This window comes from Balaenoptera acutorostrata, chromosome 10 (genome assembly GCF_949987535.1).
Source record: "Balaenoptera acutorostrata chromosome 10, mBalAcu1.1, whole genome shotgun sequence".
NCBI lineage: Eukaryota > Metazoa > Chordata > Mammalia > Artiodactyla > Balaenopteridae > Balaenoptera > Balaenoptera acutorostrata.
Genome location: NC_080073.1, coordinates 19,907,831 through 19,930,971, shown reverse-complemented (window position 1 = coordinate 19,930,971; position 23,141 = coordinate 19,907,831). Strand labels below are relative to the sequence as shown.

The 23,141-nt window shown below is 43.4% G+C and overlaps 1 protein-coding gene across 13 annotated transcripts in view; it reads right to left on the bottom strand.

Annotated features, from left to right (window-relative positions):
• The window catches only part of FOXP1 (forkhead box P1), a 598,922-nt gene that overhangs the window by 70,580 nt on the left and 505,201 nt on the right, over nucleotides 1–23,141 (bottom strand). For 12 of the 13 annotated variants that reach the window (XM_057554352.1, XM_057554353.1, XM_057554350.1 and 9 more), the window contains 4 exons: nucleotides 21,813–21,950; nucleotides 20,675–20,761; nucleotides 15,076–15,229; nucleotides 9,493–9,697 (listed from right to left, as the gene is read on the bottom strand). In XM_057554352.1, the coding sequence (XP_057410335.1) occupies nucleotides 9,493–9,697; nucleotides 15,076–15,229; nucleotides 20,675–20,761; nucleotides 21,813–21,950 (584 nt within the window). The remainder of the gene's footprint in view (nucleotides 1–9,492; nucleotides 9,698–15,075; nucleotides 15,230–20,674; nucleotides 20,762–21,812; nucleotides 21,951–23,141) is intronic. The other variant, XM_057554351.1, reaches the window with a different exon arrangement.

The window sequence follows — 23,141 nt, the reverse complement described above, 5'->3', positions numbered from 1 at the left end:
TCGACTGATTTCCTTGAAGACTACAAAAGGAATGAAATCTGAAGGTCATAAAAGTGTGCCTATTTGTTTAGGGAAGTCTTACAGGTAGTATAAATACCATCAGCTACAGTTGCTATAAGGTCTGTTTGTTTACCAAAAGAGAATACAAATAGTTACACAAAAGCAGAACAACATTTGGGTATATAAATGGAGAAGGCTTTGCCTTCTGGTAAAATTTCCAAAGTGCCTTTTAAAATGTTCCTGTTTTTCACCTTCTTCACTGGGAAATCTCTGTTTTCTAGATTCTCCCTCTTCAGTTTAAGCCCTCCAAGGAATGTCTCACTCTCAGATTTCTAAGGCTGGTAATGATTTGCTTTTCCTTTTCCCTTTCCCTTTTTTGAGATGTAAAAACTAAAACCACTAAGCCCAGCAACCCAAACTGTACAGTGAAAATAAGTTCTCACAACTGAAAACACACACACAAAAAAAAAAAAAAAAAAAAAAGAGAGAGAGAAAAATAAAAGCTGCAAAGTTTATAGACGAATTCTAGGACAGCCATGTCATACTTAAATTAATTCATGAACAACCACCCAGAAAGGTGTGTATGTATGTGTAAATGACTTTCTATGAACCAGGTATGTTTCATGGACCTGAATTATACCTGCTGGGTTAACCGCTGGCTTCTAAAAAATAAAAGGAGGGGGGTTAAGTGGGAAGGGAACCAGCAAGGCTGTTCTGGAATTTCTTAGTTGAGCGTGTGTGCGCGCGTGCACGCGATAACTCAGATCTGCCATTAAACAAACGGCACCACAGAGGCCGCTGTGAGTGGAGGGCTCCTCTCCATACTACACCGACCACGGTACCCACCAGGCACAGCCCCGGCGCCTTTCTGTGAATGGGACACGCTGCCATACGGACGAAGACACTGAACAAGCTGTACAAGTCCTGGCGACGTGTGCCCAGGGGACTGTCCCGTAGTCACACCACCTGGGCTGTGGCAATTGTGCTCTGTCTGTGCAGAGGCACGGAGGAGCCCAGCAGGATGTTATTTCTGAGTACACACAAAAAGGAAAATTACAGTTAGGAGAATTCTCTGGCTAGCGTATCTGTTGCTCAATTCCCGAAATAGTCTCCCAGAGGAACGGTTATCTGCTTTATTCACACAGGCAGAAATGACAAGCTGGAACACGTATTAACAATTTCCCTTTGTGAGCTTCCACTATTGTCTTAATGAGGAGAATATGCTTTGTAATATACTCAGGCCTTGACTGATCACAAAGGGGGCGGGGGGGTGGAATAAAGAAAGTGAGGACGGCCGTACACGTGTAGCCACTCACTTGTATCACCCGAGCGAGCAGGTCTGCACCGTGGTGCCTCCCTTGGAAAGAGCTGCAGAGCCAGGCTGCCAGGTGGCCCTGGTGCAAAATGGCATCTTGGTAAATCTGGAAAAAGGACGTGCCTTCCATTTAAGCCTCTTGGAGAGGTTCCTCCTCACGGGGCCCCATCACTGGCTGAAAAACATGGGACTCCTAGTTGTCATTTAAGCGAGAAGACCACTAGGAGTTTTCCAAGTCACACAGCGTTCCATTGACCCTTGGCCTCCCTTTCCACTTTTGGATGGATCCGTATCCACCAAAGAAAATTTTCTATTCAGTTAATCCAAGGGGTAAAGTGTACATTTCAACCAGACTCTTTTACAGGTAAAAGGGCAAAACCCAGTACAACAGGCTATGCCACCAGAGCTCCCAAAAGATGGGTCCTCACCGCTCTTCTGCCACATGCTTTCCTTTTCACCCTTGGTATGGAATAAACGTTAAGAAAGCTAACGTATATTAGGTGCTTCCACACAAGTGCAAGCACCTATGAAATACCTGGGTGCCAACCAAGGGAGAGGGTGGAAAAAAAACCCTATCAGCAAGAGCAACTGATCAGAAAAAGAATGACTAACCTCCATAAGGAAAGAAAATGGGGGTTCAAAGCTGATTTTTCATGAGAAATCTGGCACATTGGACATGAAATGGCCCATGGTTGAGATTCATATTAGGCAGTATCCCAAGGGAGGAAAAAAATGAAAATCAACCGAATTTAAGAGAAACTTGTAAAACAAATGTGACTCTCCAGACCCATGATGTCATCTTATTGGAAACTATTTATCATTTAAACACAATAAATAGAAAAAGATTTACAGGGTCTAATGATGCTGTGTTACGGTAAAAGGCATTTTACTGAGATAAGACATCACAGCTGTTTGAAAATAACAGTTGAGTTTTTCTTTTCATCACCCCATGACGCAAACAGTCAAGAAAAGCCATAAGTTGCTCCCCCAGGCCGTGGCAGTATTTTCAAGGTGTTCTCCCTTTGCCCTCCCTGAACGTGCGGGATGACGGGAGGTGGCACGGCACCATGGAACACCACCCTAAGAGAAGCTCTCCTTCTCCTTCTAAAACCCAGAAGCAACTGGTTTCAAGCAGAAAGAGGAAATGATCACAGCTCTTCTAAACGTGATGATCGCCAAACACCCAGTAGCGCTTTGGGGCGTGAAATGTTGATAGGTCCCCAGGAGCGTCTTTCCGACATAAGCAGGGACAGTTTTGCCCTAAACAGGCGACTCCCCTTGCAGATAGACATGGGACAGTTGACGCTGCCAAGAGTCTGCTTTGGAGCAGAAGGCAGCACCTGAGTGTAGGCCTCTGCAATTGGCTGCACCCTTGTCTCTTTCTTGTCCCTACAACACCTGACAGGACATGCCCCGCCTGCTTTCTATATTCTCCACTTCTCGTCACCTGTGTGCAGCACCCTGCCTCCCCTCTTTGCAAAAAGATGCGGCGGGGGAGAAGAACGGGCCGCAGAGAAACGCGTGGGGCTTCTCCCTGATTATGGCCTAACCTTGGAAGGTTACGGTCTGGTTCTGATCCCCAAGCTCTATCCCCTGGAGGCTGTAACCCAGAGTCTGGGGTGGAGTCCAGGTGGTTCTGATGAGCAGAGTGGTTCCCATGTGGGAACCAGCAGAATATGGCAGCCACTGCAAGGACGTTAGGCTCGGGGACACCCTGGTTCCAATCCCTGCCTGGTCCCTAACTAGCTGGTTGGCTCATGCAAGTTATAAATTTCCTCTGGGCCCAACACTACCTGTACAAAGAGGACAGGACCCCACAGGGTTGTCGTGAGGATACAATGGGAAAATCAGTATTGACGCTTCTGCCGAGTCCTTTATGCATTGTGACTGGCACAAAGTAATAGCTCAATAAAAGTTAGCTGCCTGATCATCACCATCATATGCCAGCTTCTGATTCCTTCCAGCAGTAGCAGTACCTGTACTCTGTTGGCTCACACCGGAATCGCAAACCACTGGTTCTGTGGACTGGACGTGTCTGGGAGCATCATCAAAACGTGGGGGGGAAAACTCTGTTCTTTCCAGCAGTGCCCAAACCCAGGTCCACTGAGCATGCTAACCTGCAGTGCTTCTCAAGCTTGAATGGGCATGTCAAAGGCCCCGGGGACTGGGTTAAAATGCAGACCCTGATTCAGTAGATCCGGGGTGGGGCCTGAGAGTCTGCATTTCTAACGAGCTCCCACGTGATGCCGAAGTTGCTGGTCTACAGCCTTTGAGGAGCAAGAATCTAGGGTAGGCATGACAAATAGAAAATTCCCACACCCCATCTCAGACCAATGGAATCCAAATCTTCACAGGAGAGGCCTAGGAAGCGGTATATTTTAACAAATACCTGTGACATTATTATCATCAGGCAATCTGGGAAACACTGGTCTGATGGTTAACGTTGGAGTCGGCCAGCTTTTTCTGTAAATGGCCAGATGGTAAATGTTTTACTCTTGGTGGGCTATATGCTTTCTGCTGTGACTACTCAAGCCAGCCATTGTTTTGTTTTTTTTTTTAACATCTTTATTGGAGTATAATTGCTTTACAATGATGTGCAAGCCAACCATTGTAGTGTGAAAGCAGCCACAGACTTTGTGTAAATGAATAAGCCTCACTGTGTTCCAATAAAACTTTATTTACAAAATAAGAAGCGGGCCGGGCTTGGCCTGGCCGGTAGGCCATAATTTGCTGATCTGTGTAACAGATCAAATGCCTCAACCTCTATGGGCAAGAAGTAGCAGTGAGAATTCTGAGGACAATTTGGGACAACATGACTGCAGGTTCTCCAAAAGAATCTAACGGGGAGGGAAGATTTGGGGTCACTAGTTTGCTCAAGTGCTTCAAATCAAAAGAAATACAAAAGAAATTATCTGATTTTCAAAATACAAAAAAAAAAAAAAAAAACGGTTGAAATGAGGAAGACCTATTCAGAGTCACAGGACCTAGAGCTTACTACTTAAATTTCTGGCTCCAGAGGCCCTAAATATGAATATGAAAATATGCAAAAGCGAAATGCTTGTGTAACCAGAAGAGTTCTGAAACCAAGCTTCTAGAATGTTAGCGAGGAAACCAAGAGCACCAATATTTATTCATCAACAGAGGATTTAGTTAAAAAAAAAAAAAAAAAAGAAAGAAAGAAAGGGAAACGAAACACCAAGCATGTCCACGACTCAAGAGTCCCTTGCCTTTTGAAAACAGAAGGGCTGGTCAACACAAATGTTATTGTTATATAGTCAAATCCACAGCAATATGTCAAGAGGCCACAAATCAAAAACAGAGACTGTGAATCAAGTGAAACTGTCTGAAAGTCCACGAGCCAAGCGTAAACCTTCAGGGGTTATTTGAAGGCAGCTGCCAGCTGGGAAGTGTGGAAATCACAAGCAATTGGAATACACAGGGCTGTGTCAACAGATGAGAAGGAAAAGGAAAGGAAGGTACCTTGCAGGGACAGAAGGCAGGTTAGGCCTGAGAGAGAGAGAGAGAGAGGTGCCCAGTGTGGGTCACCTGATTCTGAGAATATGACAGCCTCAAAGAAAGAAGAGGCTGCACAACCTGGGATCTCTCCAGAGTTTAAAGAAACGTTTCACCAAATGCTTAAGGAAAACCTTGGAACAAATATTTAGAAGAGCTATGCATCTGAGACACATTCAAGTTATAAAATATCTACTAATGGTGGTTGAACTAAAAGCAAAAAGCTGGGGAGGATCAGAAAAAAGGACTATCTCTGATATGGACTACAGAAGGACAGCTGAAACAGAATAGAGACCAGATGATGTGTTCAATGAGGAAACGCAAGATTTATAAGGCAGGAAGGAAAGTCAGGATACACTGAAAGGAGGGAGAGGCTTGTTTTGCATCTGTCTGTGTGCAAATCCTGCATGGGGTCCATTTTTGTTCTTTATGTGCCGTTTCAGACCATAAATGATTTATATTTTGCAAATCCTCTCCACCCACCCTCCCTTCGCGAGACGCCTAGGAACTATCTGTATCCACCTTAACAGAGGGAACTCTAGGATTTTGAGTCAATACACGTTTTGTTGAATTGAATTTTTAAAATTTCTTCTAGGAGCACTGATTTTAATTTATCATAATTACGTATTCACTTCTATACTGAATGGAATCTCTAAGTGCTGTTTGATGAAGTAAAAGAGAGACTGGAATTCGATCTCGGCTATGCCGCTAACGAGTTCTGTGACCCTAGGTCACTTATTTAATCTTGATGATTCAGCTTCCTCACCTGTAAAATGGGTATAATAAACCCTGCTGTTTCCCAGCAGTCACGTAGCTAAAATGAGCCATCCCTCCAAAGGTAACTAAGAGTTTAGCCAGCTGCTTGGCACAGAGAAAAAAATGCATTAAATGAGAGTTCCCTGCCCTTTCCCTAGTGCACCATAATATAATGTGATAGTCAGAATTTTAATTCAGGCAATTACTTAAGTAGTAATTGCTATTTGTATTTACATAGCTGCTTTGATCCAAGAAGCTCAAAGGGGTTTACTAAATTTAGCATTTTAATAAATGTTTCATTTGCACGCCCGTTGATTCTGTTTACCCACACCAAAACTTGGAATTTCCTAAAGCGAGATAGTCAGACAAGTTACGGAAACGAGATAGTATCTTCGTGTTTACAGGTATCCCTGTTTTGTCTATTTACCAAAGAAGTCATGACGCCCTGGTCTTGTGGAATTAAATGACAGTGAGAGGTATGAATGTGCCTGCTTCCCTTTGTAGCTCTCTTGAGCTCCTGCCTGTTGAATTTCATTCCCACCACGCTTCTCTCAGGCCCTGACAACGGAGGCAGGTTTATCGCGCCAATGAATATATACATATTATACATATATATTTTTTATGTATATAATATATATATAAAATCAGCACAATAAACATTCTTAAATTCTCGGAAGGAAATCAAAGCACGAAGCATGACGCCAGTGCTGCATTCTCATGACGCGGAAGGTCCGTGACTGCACAGGGACAGGATCTTCACAAGCCCTGATGGGAGCGATGGCAATCGCCTCACAAATCACATGGGCCGCTCCTCCCCTGAAAGTGCTGAATATTGATACATGTCTCTACCCTGCGCGACGGGGAAGTGGGTTTCTATTGGCAATCTTTACCAAAGTGTGTTTTTTTTTTTTTCCCTTCTCTACACTCAAGGGTTTACCCTGAATGATTTAATTATAATTTTCCTTGTGTAAGACAAATTAAAGAGGAGAGTAGGAGTGTCGGGCCAAGCACATGATTTATCTCCTTAACAGATTGCAGCTCACCAAACCCCAGAGCTGCTGCTGCGGCGGCTGCTCATGGGAGCCCGAAGGATGCAAGGGGGCGGGGGAGGTCTTCCACGTGGCACGGAAACGCGCGGCCCAGTCGTGATTGGGAGACGTCTCGCAACTTGAAAAACACACCGAAACTCTCACGATATTACCGTGGTCCGATGAAGTTTCACACAGAGCACTCCCAAGTCCTTTCAGAAAGAATCCTTAAAGCTGGTAACCTAAGCTACAGCTCCAGGAGCACCGGGGGTGGGATGTGGTGGGGAATATTACGTAGAAATCAAGGGAGAGCTTCGAAAGAGATCCATTTCACAAATGCCCTTGGTGAGTAAGGGATGAAACTTCTCCAAGGGACTCCTGAGACAAATGACAACTCACTGTGTAAGTGAGAACATATTTCGATAGTGACAGCTTTTTTTTTTTTTTTTTTTAACCATCTTCCACTATTTCAACAGTAATACCCCACGAGATTTTAAAATAAACCCTCAGAGGGTAAAAACACTCATTATAAGTCCTTATATACAAAGCTGGCTAACTAATAATTGAATTTCTAGTGATCAATTTTTTAAGTTTGTAAGTTTTTGACGTATCTTTAACCTAAGGTACTCATTTGGCAAATTTGCTATGTTCAGTTAAAATGTGCTGACTAGAATCTGTTTTAATCCAGCCATGCCTAGGAACCTCCCAAGTAATAGAAACTGAGAGGTCCAAGAGGTTAAGCAGTAGCATATAATTTCATAGTTGCTTCTTCTTTGCATGAACAGTTGGAAAAGTCAGCCTGTTTTTATATCCAGATTAAGGTTCAGTGGAATCTAAATACTTTTCTGATCCTTATTCTAATGCTGGTAGGTAGTATAAATGAAGATTAAGCCCAACTTTTGTGCAGACACATAAGGACCATAAAACGAGAAATCCAACAAACTGATTCTCCTAGAATTAGACTGTCTCTGAGATCCATTTACTTTCGAATGCACCTAAAGACATGAAAAGGGCTATTCTTCTCCTATTCGCCTCCTTGCTAATCTACTACCTGACTCCAGATACATAACCTTTTAGAATGAAACTGAGCATGGTGCATCTAAACAGGGAGAGTTTTCTGTGTCACAGGAAATCTGTGCAGGCTCCACAATGGCTGACAAGATTACAACAAATACCTTAAGTGCATCAGTTGGCATTTTTCAGCGTATGGCCTCCTGCTCTGCCTATGGATAAAGATGTAATTCGATCCCTCTGCAGTAAATGGACAGCGTCAACCTCAGGATACCGAAAGCAAGTAGAGCAAAGGACAACAGCCTAGAACCTTTTCTTCAAAAGCTATCTAAAGTCTAGTTTGTTTGTTTGTTTAATTACAAAGGCATTCTAAGAGATTATAAAGCGAGAGCTAAGACTGGTCTCCAGACATATAAATCTATCCTCACTGGAAACAAAAGAAGCCACATTTGGTCCAATGGCTCCAAATTAATTCTTACTGCCCACCATTCTATTTTTCAGGCTCTTCTAAATCGAAAAGTTATAAGCATCTTTTAGTCTTTCTGTGTCTGCCACAGAAACTCTATAAAGTGATTTTAAAAGGACAGTTGCAAGTTTTGGCTAAAACATATATAATCTCATCTCTGGAAACCTCTCATGGTTTTTACGTTGGAACGGTGATACACACAAACACACACTCACACAAACATTCATATACTGTTTTCTGTGTTTACTAAGCTCTAAATGGATAAAATGTTGCTGGTATAAAGATACACATCTAATTAAATCAGTGGGCTTCTTAATGTTCACTATTTCAAGAAATACATGAAATTATATGTGTAACTGCTTAAGTGAAAAATAAAATTCAAAATCCTTTCACTGGGTCACTTTTATTAAAAAAACCAAAATAATCTGGTTTTCCTGATGGAAATGACACTTATTATCACCTATTACTTTTGAGGTTTCTTTCCTTCTGTGGGTGGACACTCTGCGTATGAAATACACAGGAAACAGTTTAAAAATAGTAAACCGAAAAAAAAGTTTTATATATATTTTCTACTTTGGAAAAGCACTGAACAGTGGAACTAATAGTTCTGCGTGCTAAGGTATAATAACATGGATTCACAGCTTCCTTTTCTTAGAGCTGTCTTCTCACATGATATACTTTGGATCTCCCAATCGACCTCAGCTTCAGCTAACATCCAAGTGAAGCTCCGGGCAATTAAAAAATATAAAGTCTTAACTTCCAAACAGGAATACAGAAATTGAGTCAATGCTACCATATGTCCCATGAGCAGGAGAAAGTGGCCGTGTATGCTTGTGTGTGTATACACGTGGACCCCTTCCATCTCTCCATCCCTCAAACCTTCACTGACGGTTTACAAAAAAAAAAAAAAAAAAAAAAAAGCCAAGTACTTTGGGGACACGATGATGAAAAAGATGGGCTCCCTGCCTTCAAGGAGGGCAGTGCAGAGTAGTGTGCGTTCTACCTTTTCTCAAACCATGATTCAACACAGCCTACAGCAGACAACGCTATTCCCTTAGAAGATGTTTAAAGCCAAGGAAATCAGCTTGTACGGAGCGGGCACTTGGCAGAAAGAGTAATAAGCCTGGAAGCCTGGAAATCCAACCCATCCAATGAGAGACCAAAAGACTCTGCCTGAGTTCCTAAGCTCAGGTTCGATCTACATAAGTGCTAATTCCATGTTGAAAAGGTGACAATAATTAGATGCTTCACACCCACACCATACTGAATACATTCTGAAGTAATTATATGCACACTCCAGTCACATGGATCCAATTAGAGATCACCAAGATATGGCGAGGCCGGGCCACCCACCCCTCCGCGTGAAAGACAGCTTTGGACACATCTCAGATGGGCGTTCCTACCTTTCCCTTTTGGGAGTGTGGACTGACAGCTGTCCGTTGGTAGAGGCATGTGGGTTCATTATTAAGGAGGTCTTGGAAGGTGCAGAGGAAGAGACACATGTCGTGGTCAGATCCAAGCTGCTGTGATTGTTGCCCGTGGTTTCTTCTGTCGTATGAGCACTTGTCACTTCTTTCCAGAGCTGCTGCAGTTCTGTTGGAATCATGCCTGAAACAAACAAATTGGATAATTAAATCAATTAACAGCTAATTCCGTCCTCTTCAAACAGTAATTAAATCAAAGAGTCAGTAAACAAAGCCTAGTGTTGGGGGGAGCGGGTTTGGTGCGCTCAGTTTTTCTCCTTCCCTCTCAACTAAGGCAAATACGGTAGGAACGAACGTGTCCTCCCGCTGAAGTACCCTCATCACACATAAAAGACACCCGTGAAAAGGATTCAAAACACAGCTACTTCTTGCAAAGACTGTATGCCTCCATCCAAACTGTTGTTTCTAAATCGCTGGGGGGGGGGAAATGCAGATAGATGTTACTGTATTTTTAGACACAAAGAAGGGCTCAAAATAAATTTGTTCAACTATACTATTATGACAACACGAGCCACAAAATGAATAATTTTTGTGCTTAAGCCTTAAATGATGACAAATAGCTCTGTTATTAAATACAGTTTTTATTAATCACTTTTAGACGTAAATTATGAATTCATATTGTCTTCCTGAAATGCTTTTCAACTTTTAACAGTCAAATTGATTATACTATGATTATTTCATTAACACACCTATCTTCCTCATTAATTTTGGTTTCTTGTACCACATGCTTAATTGATGGATGTGTCTACTGAAAAACTGTGTAACTTTTTATACAAGTAACACTATTATTACTGTCATTTCTTAGATCCATGCTAATGAACCATTGCAGAATGAAATGAAAACGTGAAAGAAACTTGGAGCAGTAAAGTTCTCTTGTTTTTAAGGGGGTCAGAATGGACATGGGTCTTAGGCAGTAAGTGTCAACTTGCTTTTTCTTCCCCCAAGAAGAGATACAATCAGGATGCCAATCTCACTATTGTGGGCCTGCAGCCTTTATTCTGGCGGCATGCCTCTACAGCCCAGGATTTCCAAATCCTACCTCAAGGCATATTCTAGTGCGTACACACTAGAGAAGAAAAATATTCTGAATGGCAACTGACAAAAACAACAACCTAGGAGGACAACCTGGAAGAAATCACAGGCCCTGGACATCACAAGGCAATGCCGCGTTAGAACTGGACGTCTGGACCACAGTTCATTGTTTCAATCAACTGGAACCCAGCTATCCGAGAAAGCCTGCCATTTTCTAACTATAGAGCAGTAACCGAAACAGGCTTGTTTCTGACCAAACCTAAGGTACTGAATTTAAAAAGAAGGCTGTGAGCATTACAATCATTTGAAACACATAATAAAAAATGCCAAGGTCTAAATTTAATTTATTTTTGTCATTTAGAATACAATGGATAGATAATCATCTCAACGTGATCAGCCAAACATCTTTACTTTGCTAAACTGTTAAAGATTTTAATTATGCTAGCATTGGAGAGCACTGGTCTAATGAGGCGATGGACTCCAGAGAATCCGAGTGGTTAAGAACTGTGAAATGAGTCTGATAGGATTTTTTTATATGCACCGTGGATCGTTTGCATATCAAAGAGGAGTAAATTATTGCACAGCAGACCAATAACCTTCCCCGCCTTTCTGAGAGGAGCGTTAACAAAAACAGTTGGTCTCTCCTAACGGTTCTCCACGAAAATGTTCAAATGCTCGAGTCTTTGCAATTAATAAATATTACAAAGGAGGCTTCAAATGATACATTAAGTGGTCAGATATTCTTCGAACGCATCCTCGACAGCCAAGTCGGGTTTCTTCTTCCTTCATAAGAATCAAATGCCAATTATATTTTGATGGATTTTGTCCCAAATGAGCGTTTAGTTATTAGGCATATTCAATTATTACTTGTCCCCTGAAATTAAACCTCGGAGGCAAATTAAACAAAGGGAAAGGTCACCACACAATCCCGTGTCCGGTTCTGCCGCATCTGGGCTATTATTTTCCAACACCTTGCGAGGTGACATGTGGGGTGTGTCTGTAGCTAACAGGCCACCGCTGATGTCTGCCCACCAACAATTACCTGCGAAGATGGCTGACCCTCCGACCACTATTTATTCAACTGAAACAATAGTGAATAGGCTTGCCTGTGGATGATAGCACACTGATATAAAGCCACACAAGTCAACACCCAGTTTTATTTTCTGGGGAGTAAATACACACGAAAAGAACAAGCCACCTATTTTTCAACTCAAACTAATTGATTTCTGGGTCAGGTGCATGGGAGGTCGGAAGGAAGAAAGAACACACCACGGTTTCCAACAACTGTGTTAACACTTTCCCCTCGACAGAAGCAGAACTTTGAAGGTGTTTCAAGAGTAAGCTGTTTATCCAGCAAATAATGACAAAGAGAAATGCCCTGTTACACTTGTTATGCCCACAGAGTACAGTAATGCTACTCCAACAGGCTAGCAAATCAGTTCCCTCGCCCAGAAGGAGAAACGGTAAATAAAACAGGAACTCACTGACTGACAACGAGGCATCCTTCTGGGTCAAATTTCGATGTGATAATAACGGTGAAGAACATTGCCATCAGACTCACAGAAAGGCAGTCAAATTGGTCTCCTCCATCAATGTTACACCTTGTTAGTGATGTTAAACTGTTAGTTCAATGAATACTATCTACCAAAGGATGCTGTTATTTGACAGCCGAGATCTCATGATAGAATTGTGACAGATAAAAGGTAAGCTAGTCACTCATCAGACTAAATGGACAGCAAATGTCCAGAAAGCATGCATTTCTTCCAAAAAAATGGTACATAGGAATAACAGTACCAAGTTAAACAAATCCATTAACAAGGTACATCAGCAGGCATGTAATTTTCTCCCAGCTATAGTTTACATTTTAAAGAATTAAAAAGTCAGAATGATACTAAAAGTGTATGGGATTACAGGTGCTGAGGAAGATGAGATGATTAAAGACACCAAGGGAAAAACAGACATGCTAAAAATGTAAAACAGAGAGAACATCCTACAACAGCCCTAAAAACATCCAAAAAAAAAGTCCTGCTGTTTCATAACCTAAAACCTCTGGGGTGGGGGGGAAAGAGCCTTCAAAATATTACTCTCTGTCTCTTTGTATACTTTGATATTTCTACATGCATGTTTAAGGCAACTTAGCCAAGACCGTACAGGTATGTAAAAGAACCATGATGATTATATCCAGAAGTGGGCATCACCAGCATTTGTAACACATAAACCCTGTGCCTTGCTACATTTCTTTTTCCAGGACAACTGGCCCCTTCATTATAAAAGAAAATGCAGACACAGGTTTAAAAAATGTATGTTGCGGGGACAGCTGACAGATTACCGTTCACGGAACTCAATTTTACAACCCCAGGTATCACTGGCTCCAAGACAGAGCTGATCAACCTTTTTTTGTCCTTGTACCTCCATACCCAGGTGACCACGTTCAAGCAAGCAGAAAGTTGATTTAAACCTCATAATGACATCAGTTTTAAGCCATCATCTCTCTGATAAAAAAAAAAATTGTGTTGTAGTCCAACATGACTGAATTCTCCAGCCACTTTGGGAGAAGGGTTAGGGGAGACAAAACCAACCTCCTGATTCCAAGAGAGATGGCAGTGACACTGGTGGTTCACTTCACTGGGAGAAATATCTACATTTGCGTTTATGCATCCTGGGCGCACACAAAGGTACCACCTTAGACTGTAAATATGCATCGTCTTAATGTCACGGGGGGCTAAGAGTCAGAGCAGACTGCTAAGCATATCAATCAATGCCATGACTAGTAAATTACCTACCGGTGTCTCTGATATGTTACTGCAGAGATTACACTTCATGCATCACCACATTCATTTCTTTCACATTACACATGAGCTTGTCTTGTCACTGCCCAATTGCCCTCTTTTGGACAGCTTAACTGATGTACTATAACAATGAACCTTAGTGCACAAACTTAATAGTACAGGAGCAGTGGGAAAAGATGGGCAAGGTGGAAGCGGAGTCCAGTGGGTGTGTCAGCCCAGCGGGTGACGTTGCCAACAATAAACCCAAAGATGTAACTAATGCATGTTATAACATTTCGCAAGCACAAAAATGCATTAGCCCATGTGTCCTCCCCACCCCCCCCCCACCCCGCCCGGCACTGCTCAGTTACCAAATCTTCTATTTTGACAGCAACGGAGATGCTGATTATACATTGCGCGGATGAGCAGTAATGGCAGAAGGGGGAGGGGAGGCAAGAGGGAAGTTAAAGGAGGAAAAAGCCCTGGTCTCAACACTGAAAACATAAACACAACCCAAAGAACCCCAGGAGGGACAGAGGTTGGGTGTGGTTGACTCGGGAGAATCAAGATTCCACGCACACGTGCCTCACCGGCTCCACCTGACACTAAAAGTTACTGAACACACGGCCATGCCTTCAGCACCATGAGGGGAGAAAGACGTTCCATATCTTGAACCCTTTCATAATGAAACTGAATCCAAGATACCAAAGGCTTTAGCTACCAGCCTTGAAGGCACATATACACATACATCTGAGTCTACCATGGGCCTTGAGGAGGCAAATGAAATCTACCACACCCCATACGGGATGGAGGAATTGTATTTCAAAACACGGCATGACTCTTCTTTCCTTCCTGCCTTTCCTTCTTGCTGGTTCTGAATAATCCATTTGTGTATCACAATGCACACACATGAAAGTTAGAGTTGCTTAAACCCAGAGGATGTCCTAAAAACAGCTAGAGTACTCATTTGTTTCTGACGTCCAACACCCATTGGAAGAACACGTCAATGGCTCTTCCCAAGAAATTTTTAAATCCATGAGCTCTTGTTTCCTTTTCAAAGGGCTCCAGTTTTCGAAAGAGAGCTGGAGATGGACAGGCTGCCTGTTCTGACGCGTACAGAACCAACGGGCTCAAAAACCAACAGTCAGGTGAATACAAAAAGGAAGAAAAGGGAGAACCCAAGAGAAAACCACCTTGGCTTTTGTAACAGCAAGAGATGAATCATAATCGTTTACAGAAAAAGAAACCTGAATCTCTCCCTAGATATTAAAAAGTGGCGTTTCTAAAGCATCACTACGATTTAACACAGAGCAAGTTACAGGATGTACAACACATCTTAAAATGACTAACAGAAGCCTTCAAGAAAATGCATCTGTGATTCCAAACTGAAAACGCGAGAAGATCTGATTGAAACGCTCCCACAGCCAGAGCAGCGCTGCCTTCTCTTACTCTTAAGAACGTGCAGTATCCTGATCCTGCTAAGCCTCCAGATCACCCTAGGTCCTCCTTTGGGCGCTGACGAGCACTCTGGCTTCTGGAAAGGTCCATCACTGCTCCCTGATCCGGCTTTGCCTCTGAGTGTGTATCGGCGTGTTTTAAACGGACAATCTCCTTCACGATGAGCTGGAAGACGACGACCCCACCCCCGTCCTCCGCCCCGGAGTCTCGAGAGAGCAGCGCCTTCTGTACCATCAACGCTTACCTTGAGCAAGGGGTTGGAGGGGAAGGGCAGGCTGCCCTGGCTGGATTGTTAGAAGGCCTTGGCGCTGCAAAGACAGAAGGTGTTGCTGCTGTAGCTGCTGCATCTGTAAAAGTTGCTGCTGGAAAGCCAACTGCTGGGTAGACACCTGCTGTTGCTGGAAGAAATCAGGAAGGGAAAAAAAAAAAAAAAAAAAATGAGATGGCCACTGCTGGGGGAAGGTGAAACGTATGGACATTTCCAAACACACTGTGATCCGCCAGGACTGAGAGCGGTCACTAAAGTTTCGCGGAGGGCTCGGGGTCAAGGCTGCTTTCAAAGGGACAGGACACGTCGCCTCCGAAGAGAAGCGAGGGGCTGGGTGTGGGCCCTTTCTGCGGCCGGCTCCCATAGGAAAACAATTTGACAATCGAGGCAGCTTTTGCCTACGGTTTGAAAGGCCTGAGTTCTTCTAGCCAAGATGCAGACTCCTAGACTCTGGAATTTTTAAGTAGACACAGGAGCAGTAGGCAGGCTATAGACCACTCCAGGTCTGGAGGGATTTGAACCCTGAACCTCTGAGGTGTGAAGGGACAAGTTGCCTCCATCCCGCCTGCGCGGGGAGAAGCTTTTAACTACTCTGTTTATCACTTCTGACATAAACAAATGAGAAAAAATCAGACCTTTGAAGAAGAAAAACTTCATCTAATATTGTTAATTAGCCATGACAAACGATGAAATAACATTGTAAATCTTTCATAGAAACAGCCACTAGATTTTAATTACACACATTCATAATTTAGCAAACAACATCGTGCTCGGCTGTGAGTGTTTAACATGAAGGACACTTTAAGCTTCAGATGCCTTCGCTTGGCTTGAGTTTCAGAAACCCCGAGGTCTGCTTGCTGGTCCTGCTTCCCCGCCCGCTTTGTTCTTGCAAAGAAGGGGCTTTGCGAAATGATAAATATCTTTCTGTTGATTGGATAATGACAGGAGGAAAACTTTTGTTGTGTAAAACATCAATACATCATTCCTGTGTTTAGCAGGTCCTGCTCCAGCCAAAAAAATTAATGTAGATTTCCTCAGTAATTATCTGAGTGATAGAAAGATAATACAGTGCACTATTACAATAAATAGAAGGAAATTATCTAATATCCTTAATCTGCTAGGAATCAAATCGAGGTGGAGGTCTTAGCCACATTATGGCTAACAATTATGAAAGGAAAATTAACCCTTCTTTGGGAAGGGAGTTCTGGAGCCAGGAAAAAAAAAAAAAAGAAAAAAAGAAAAAGAAAGAAAAAGGTTCTTTACGAAAAGAACAAGATACGTTTTCCTAATTCTGAGTATTATTCAAAACATCAGAGACGTTCACAACCAAGAGGACAATACAACTCTTTCACAGAGCTTCTCCTAACTACACTTTACAAACAACTGCATTCACTTAACCTAACACATGACCTTGATCTGATACATCCATAAAATGGTATATATATCAAGACCTTCTGATGTAAAGTTCAAAGGAGGAGAAAAATGGTGGTTTCCTTTTGGTCTCCATGTAGTTTATTTTACAGTAAAAACCATCATTCTCATATTAGCAACCAATTTCAGACTTACTACCATGCCACTGAGAAAGTTAATTGAGTTTCACTCCAAAAAACAAATTCTATACCACTAACAACAAAAATTTAAATAAATTTAAATGAAAAGCCAGTGTTTTCATTTGAAGAACAGCATGCATAAAATGACCCAATTGTTTTCACCCCTTCCCAAGTTATCACATTAATGTAAGAGCCAATGATAGTTATACTCATGTCAAAATGATTTTTTCACTTCTTCAACAGATATTAATTCACGACGTTTAAAAAAATGGGTGAGGGAAGGAAGAGAAGAAAAATAACACTGATACAATAAAAGATCAGGGAATTAGCTCTTGTTGAAGTAGAAGATCATGGGGCAGGGAGGGTGCTAGAGTTTGGGGAGAGTGTTTCCCATCTTACTGTAAATGAAATGTTTAGAAATTGTGTATTTATATAAAATGACTGATGGCTGTTCTGTTGTCTCTGTGGCCATCCCTAGGAAAAGCTCATGAGAGCTGTCCGCGTTTGAAAAGTCAGGATATAAAAGTATACAAGGCCCATTGTCCAAAGAAAGAATTTAAAAGCAACACTGGTTGCCAAACTGTGCTCCCCACCCAGTTACCAAACACAGGATACGAGCCCGTTTGTTTACTTCTCACAATTGAATGCATACAAAAAAGGTCTCCGGGCAGTCCCCTGGACAGGTCAGTAGTCGGTGTTAAAATGCTAAAATGCCCTGATAAACCTTGCATTTCGAATCCCCTCCCTAGCGCTGCAGTCAAAGGTCTGTTTTGCTTTCTTCGGCTCCTCCCTACTGCCTAACATAAACTGTCATAACTGCCCAGGACAAACGGCCCTTTTAAAACAATCAACTTAGCCTACCTCACCCACACAGGATGGGATCTTTTTTTTGTGGCTCGACTTAAAATCAATTCTGCCTTCTCTTTTCCACACCCGGCCTGTCAAATAGTCGTGAGCCGTCACCTAAAGACCAGCTGTACTGGGGCTACAGAGCACCCATCTCCCAAGGAAGCTCTTAGGTCTAAACTCAACGTGGGGCCTGACTTTCTCAAGGAAACATCTCAAGGCAACTTTAGGGGAAAAAAAGAGACTAAAGGACGTTGTTCTGGCCCAGGATCAACTGTCTTACTGCAGAGGTGATCAAAAGAGGGGACAGGGCAGGGGAGAGGGAGGGCTGACGATTCAAAATTATGAGCCACTGATGACTGGGGATTCAGTAAATTAATATACTTGTTCCATCTGTCAACATCCGAGTTCAAACCTTGTTAAAATCCTAACCACCAATCCACATCATGAAATTGCTACCATGTGACTTTATTTCATGGTAGCACAAAAGGCCCACCACCTGCATGGTAGGTAATTTCAGGAGGCTTCCCCCCTTACCTTAGGGAAATAGGGCTCTCCTCATCATTGTTACAGCAGGTCTCGGCCACATCCAGTGGCACTGTGGACACACCGCTAGAATCCAAGGAGACATGCCCGCTGGGCATGTCTGGGTCTGGGTCTACCCACCCTTCAGGATGTGAAGGCAACATCATCTTTGCCTTTCGAAATGGATGGCAAAGGGTGACCACCACAAACGCAGCGCCCTGGAGATGCCAAATGCTACTACAGTGTAACCACCTTCCCCTGGTTCAGACACAAAGTATTCCCCTTTCTCCCCGAAACTCCCTTCCCAAATTCTGACACCACCATCGTCTTTGTGCGCCCGAGGTGCCCCCTTTCTGACAGCAGCAATTTGGGAGAGTTAACTTTTATCCTTCCTTCTGCTGTGTAACTTTCGGCTTCATATTTCTTTATGTGCCCTCTGAGCTCATCTGAACTTTCATGTTCTCCCAGCGTGCAGACGTGCATTCCAAACTATGTCTAACAGACCAAATAAGAGGTTAATAAGAAGTGGCAACAGAAAGGAAAAACACAATCCCTGGTAACTGATAAGAATGACAGTGCGGGCCCTTTTTTGTTTGCCTTCAAATATAGAGTTAAAGATCTTTAAAAAACTAAATTCTGATGCCTTTGAAAAGAAAGAAGCACAAAATAACAACAGGGGGTTATTGCCTGCGAGCCACAGGGGAGAAACTCCATAATTCTTATTCTCCCTTTTGAAGGCTGTTAGAAATCTGATTCAAAAAAGCAACAGCAGAAGGGGAAACCTCTTGAGGCTGTAACCATTTCCTGTGATCGTGCATAATGTGCTTCAAAAGTGGGTTTTTACCAATTCTGTTGATCAATTGCACCTCCTTCCTATCCCTTCTTTTTTCTGCTGTGTTTACATCTGATGTGACTCAGGGACGAGCACCGTCTGAGACTGTGAAACAGGCCTGTCATGTTGATTTATGGGCGCATCAAACCACAACTTGTCCAAACTGAAGCTCGCAGTTCATTAATTAGAGAGTTGTGACTTTGAAGTCAGCTTTCAGACTGTGGTTTTTAACATTTGGCTTAATTTATATGCTCTTGAATGTGGATCTCTAAGGAAAAAACTGAAATTCCCTTCTTGTCTTTGAACTTCTTTTGACCGCACAATAATCATTTCTTTGTCCAGAGTGATGCCTGCAATCCCAGAGTCATTAACGCGCATTGAACTGCCACTGATGAGTAAGCCCTACTGAATTAGGAAAAACAGCCAGCAAAACAAAGCTGAGAGCCTTCTGCACAGTGATATCTCACAATTACATGCCTTCCCTCCCTGTGCCATTTCCATTTTAATTACTGTTAGTCCTTTAGATTTACATTTTAGACACTTTTTAATCTGTTCCCTTTTTTATTATAGCAGCACCCGGTAGCGCGCTACCGTACTTAAGGTTGTGTCAGCAGTTTCATTAAAACGCCTCCTCCCCTTCACCCCCAAACTGCCCCTACTCTGCAGGGGTTTCCATCCAGGCTGCTAAACAGGACTCCAGGATGAAAACTTGGCAGGGCACGGAAAATGTACCCAATTTGTGCAGAGGGAGGAGCCGGCAAAGTGAGAACGGCTGGCTCATTCCCAGCATGTAAGACGAGCGCTTCCCGGCACCTGAGCTCAGCATCCGGGCTCCTGCGAGGGGCAGGGATGGGGAGGGTCACCTGGAGGGACTCCCTGTAAACTAAAGCAAGTGGCTGCCTCCTCTGGGTCAGCAAAGAAGCTGTTCAGCGGGATTCGGAGCTGTTTATCAAACTCTGAATTGTCATTCCAAGGAGAACACTCAAATGGAAAGAATTTCAGTCCACCGTGAAAACACGAGGAGATAAGTTACATCGGATAACTTTGGAATGGGCAGAAAGATGTCACGATAATGCACACATGCCCGGAGATACTCCCCCATCTGACCGAGCCTCAGCCACGTGGAACTGCATAGAAGGTGGGACAGAAACCCTCCCTGGGAAGGCCTTCCCTTTTATGGAGTGAACACTGTCACCTAACTGGGTGGTGGGCACATGGGATCACTACGGGCACTTACAAAGTACTGTGTATATAGAAGCTATTGCGATACACGAGTTCTTCTCGGGAAAACACAAACAATCCAAGCCTGCCTTTAAGCAGTTAACGATCCGTGCAACTTGCAGGAAGAAGTTCAACAGAGATCGGGCTGTTCTGAATCTTGCTCTAACTTTCGGGGTAAGAGATTCTTCTTCCAAAGGCAAAGGCCATCACCACATGCTCAAGCTCTCTGAGCTGGGAGGTGGGGGGAAACCAAGTGTGCGCCCAAGTATAATTTTCCTGAGTGCACCTCGCCTCTCCCAGGTACATCCTGGACCTCAGTGGTACCAGTTTGCAAAAGCAGCCCTCAAGTTTCTGCCACGATCCCTCTTGCCGGTGCCCACGTGAGGTACACCTGGGGTGGTGTTATAAAATACGTGGCAGCCGGCAAACGGAACCCAGAAAAATCTGAAAGAAAACAGGACAATATCTCTCGGCCTGAAGGCTGAGAGCCGATAGAGTCAGCTCAGTTGTGCAATCATTTAAAAGATGAATGACAGTTTAATAGCCACGAGATAGTCCTCTGGGATCTGCGGTTTGAAAGTAAAATATGTATTGTCGGTACCTCTTTAGGCTGTTTTCCAGCATGTTGTTGTAAAAGTTGAAGCTGCAACTGTTCCTGTTGTTTTTTATAAAACTCTTGAAGCTGCTGCTACAAAGGAAAGAGAGGACGGTAAGTAACAGAGAGTAGCGCCAAGCCACTGCCCCTTTCGGTGCCACATACAAGCTGTGATTTGAAAAATAGCACCCTTTTATCTGTAATGGCCTGACCTTTAGTTTGAAACCCGACAATAAATTTCAGCGCACGCTGACTCTTCTTGGCATTATTGTTTGAAAAGTAATCTCCAAAATGAACTGATGAAAAACATACCATTTTCTACACAAACTAATTAAAAGAAGGCAAGGGATGACCTTTGCTTGTACAACAAAGCCAGAGCGCCCTTGCGGAGGGAGTCTGGTGCATCTCTACTGCCAATCGCGTACGTGCTTGCTAAGTGATAGGCTTGGGCGGTGTTGGGGACCCGTGTTCAGTGTCTACGTCAACTGCGTGGGTAGCTTCCTCTGCGTCCTGTCCCCACGGCCTCACCCCAGCAGCTCCCATTCCTACGGTCCTGAGTCTCCTCTATTTGGTTCAGGGGTCCGTCAAGTCCGACGATGAGGCCCCCGTGGCACAACGGCCGCCGGAAGTTCACTTCAGCATCGGCAAACACGAAAGAGGTAAAATCAACTCTACACCTGACAATTAACCAACTCCAAGACGTCTCTTGATGTTTAAAAGAAAAATTCTGTAAGCTTCTGAGTTGAAATGGGGACTTCAAGAGCTGTCACATTTAAACCTGCTCCTGACGTGCTCCCTATTTTGCTTCGATTCACACCATTTAGAAGCCTCTGGCTTTCCAAATAAAAGAGCGCAAAGCCCCCTAAGCCTAAAAGATCTTATTTCTACCAAGTCCAATTACAGCCTTAATCTCAGTCCATTGGGTACTCTCCAGGCCCAAACCCTCGTGGCTTTGGCAGGGTCCCTCTCTTTCAGGGATGCAAATGCAACTGATCACCCAGGGACCGATGTTGCGTCCTGCCCCACCCTCCCTGCTCTGCTTACGCTTCGACGGGCAAAGGAGCTGCTCAGGTGAGGGGAATCCTGAGTGGAGGGACGGGCCCCAGGGGCCATGGGAGGCTGGGGGAGGAGGAAGGACCATTACCTGCTGAAGCATGAGGGCCTGCTGCTGCTGGAGGAGAACCTGGAGCTGCTGAGGGCTCAGCACTTGTTGCTGGAGGATCTGCTGCATTTGCTGGGGAGTGATAACTTGAGGTGTCATCATAGCCACTGACACGGGAACCTAGAACGTTAACGAAGGATAAATAGGAAGCCAGGAAATTGCACGCCCGCAGCACTCAGCCTTCCGGGTTCAGGGACTGACCGGCATCAGCCTGCTTCCAGGACTGACCAATTTCCCATGTGCAGGGCATCTATCCAGAGGGGATGCAGCCACAAACCCTATTTAATCTATCAGGCACATTGATTTTAAATAAAGAAAAATAAAAGAAAACCCTGTAGCCGCTGACAAGTGTTCCCGATACTCTGGTAAACGAACAAGGAGTAAAGGCTTCATAAATGCTACCTGGAGTTAGGTTAGTATGATCTCAGTTTCTTAATAAGAATGAGTCTTTGGTCATAGTGAGATGTAGCATGTTAACGCCAACGTGAATTTTGTTTTAGGGAAGAAGGCAAACAGGAACCAGTATTTTCCCGGCTGGAGCTAATATGATCCCCTTCCTCTGTGGACCGTGACTTTAAGAACAATCAATGAACGCTGAGTCTTGTGGACAGCTGAACCTTGAATACACCTTCCGAACTTCAACACAGACCCTTCCTCTGATGCCTTTTAGCCTTCCTTATTCACCCAGCACACAGATGTCTCAATTCTTCCATATTATGTGCGATGCCATTAAAAGCCGCTTTCCATGACATTTCAGTGACAAACAGCTACAGTGATGAACTTGATAGCATTTCATATTTGCAACTGTTAACACGTTTCTGCACGGGCATCTCTGCAAGGAACCTGCACACTGTATCTGAAAGGATGATGTCTTGTTCAGATAAAACAGTGACATTAAAATGACAGGCTGTCTTGGCCAAGGTTACACAAATTGTATTCAAGCGGATACCTAATGACAATGCTATGAATTCTGCAAGCTTTCTAGAATGTAATTTAGCTATTCAAAATAATCACTGCACTTGTGTTTAATTTGCAGACTACACGAGAACCATTTTGTCAGGCCCCGTAATACAAGAAGACTATTTCATGAAAAATTACCACCCCCCCCACCAAATAAAAAGATAAGGAAAGGGGAAAAAAAAAAAACAATGAAAGAAAAGACAAAACCTGTATGTCTTCTAACAGTAATATTTAACCACCTTACTTTTCTTTGGTTTCTAATCAAACATGTGACAGCAAGAAGCTAGAAGCAGTAAAGGATATACTTTGTTAAAAAGGATCCGCTGTCATCTCATGTATTACAATAAAAGG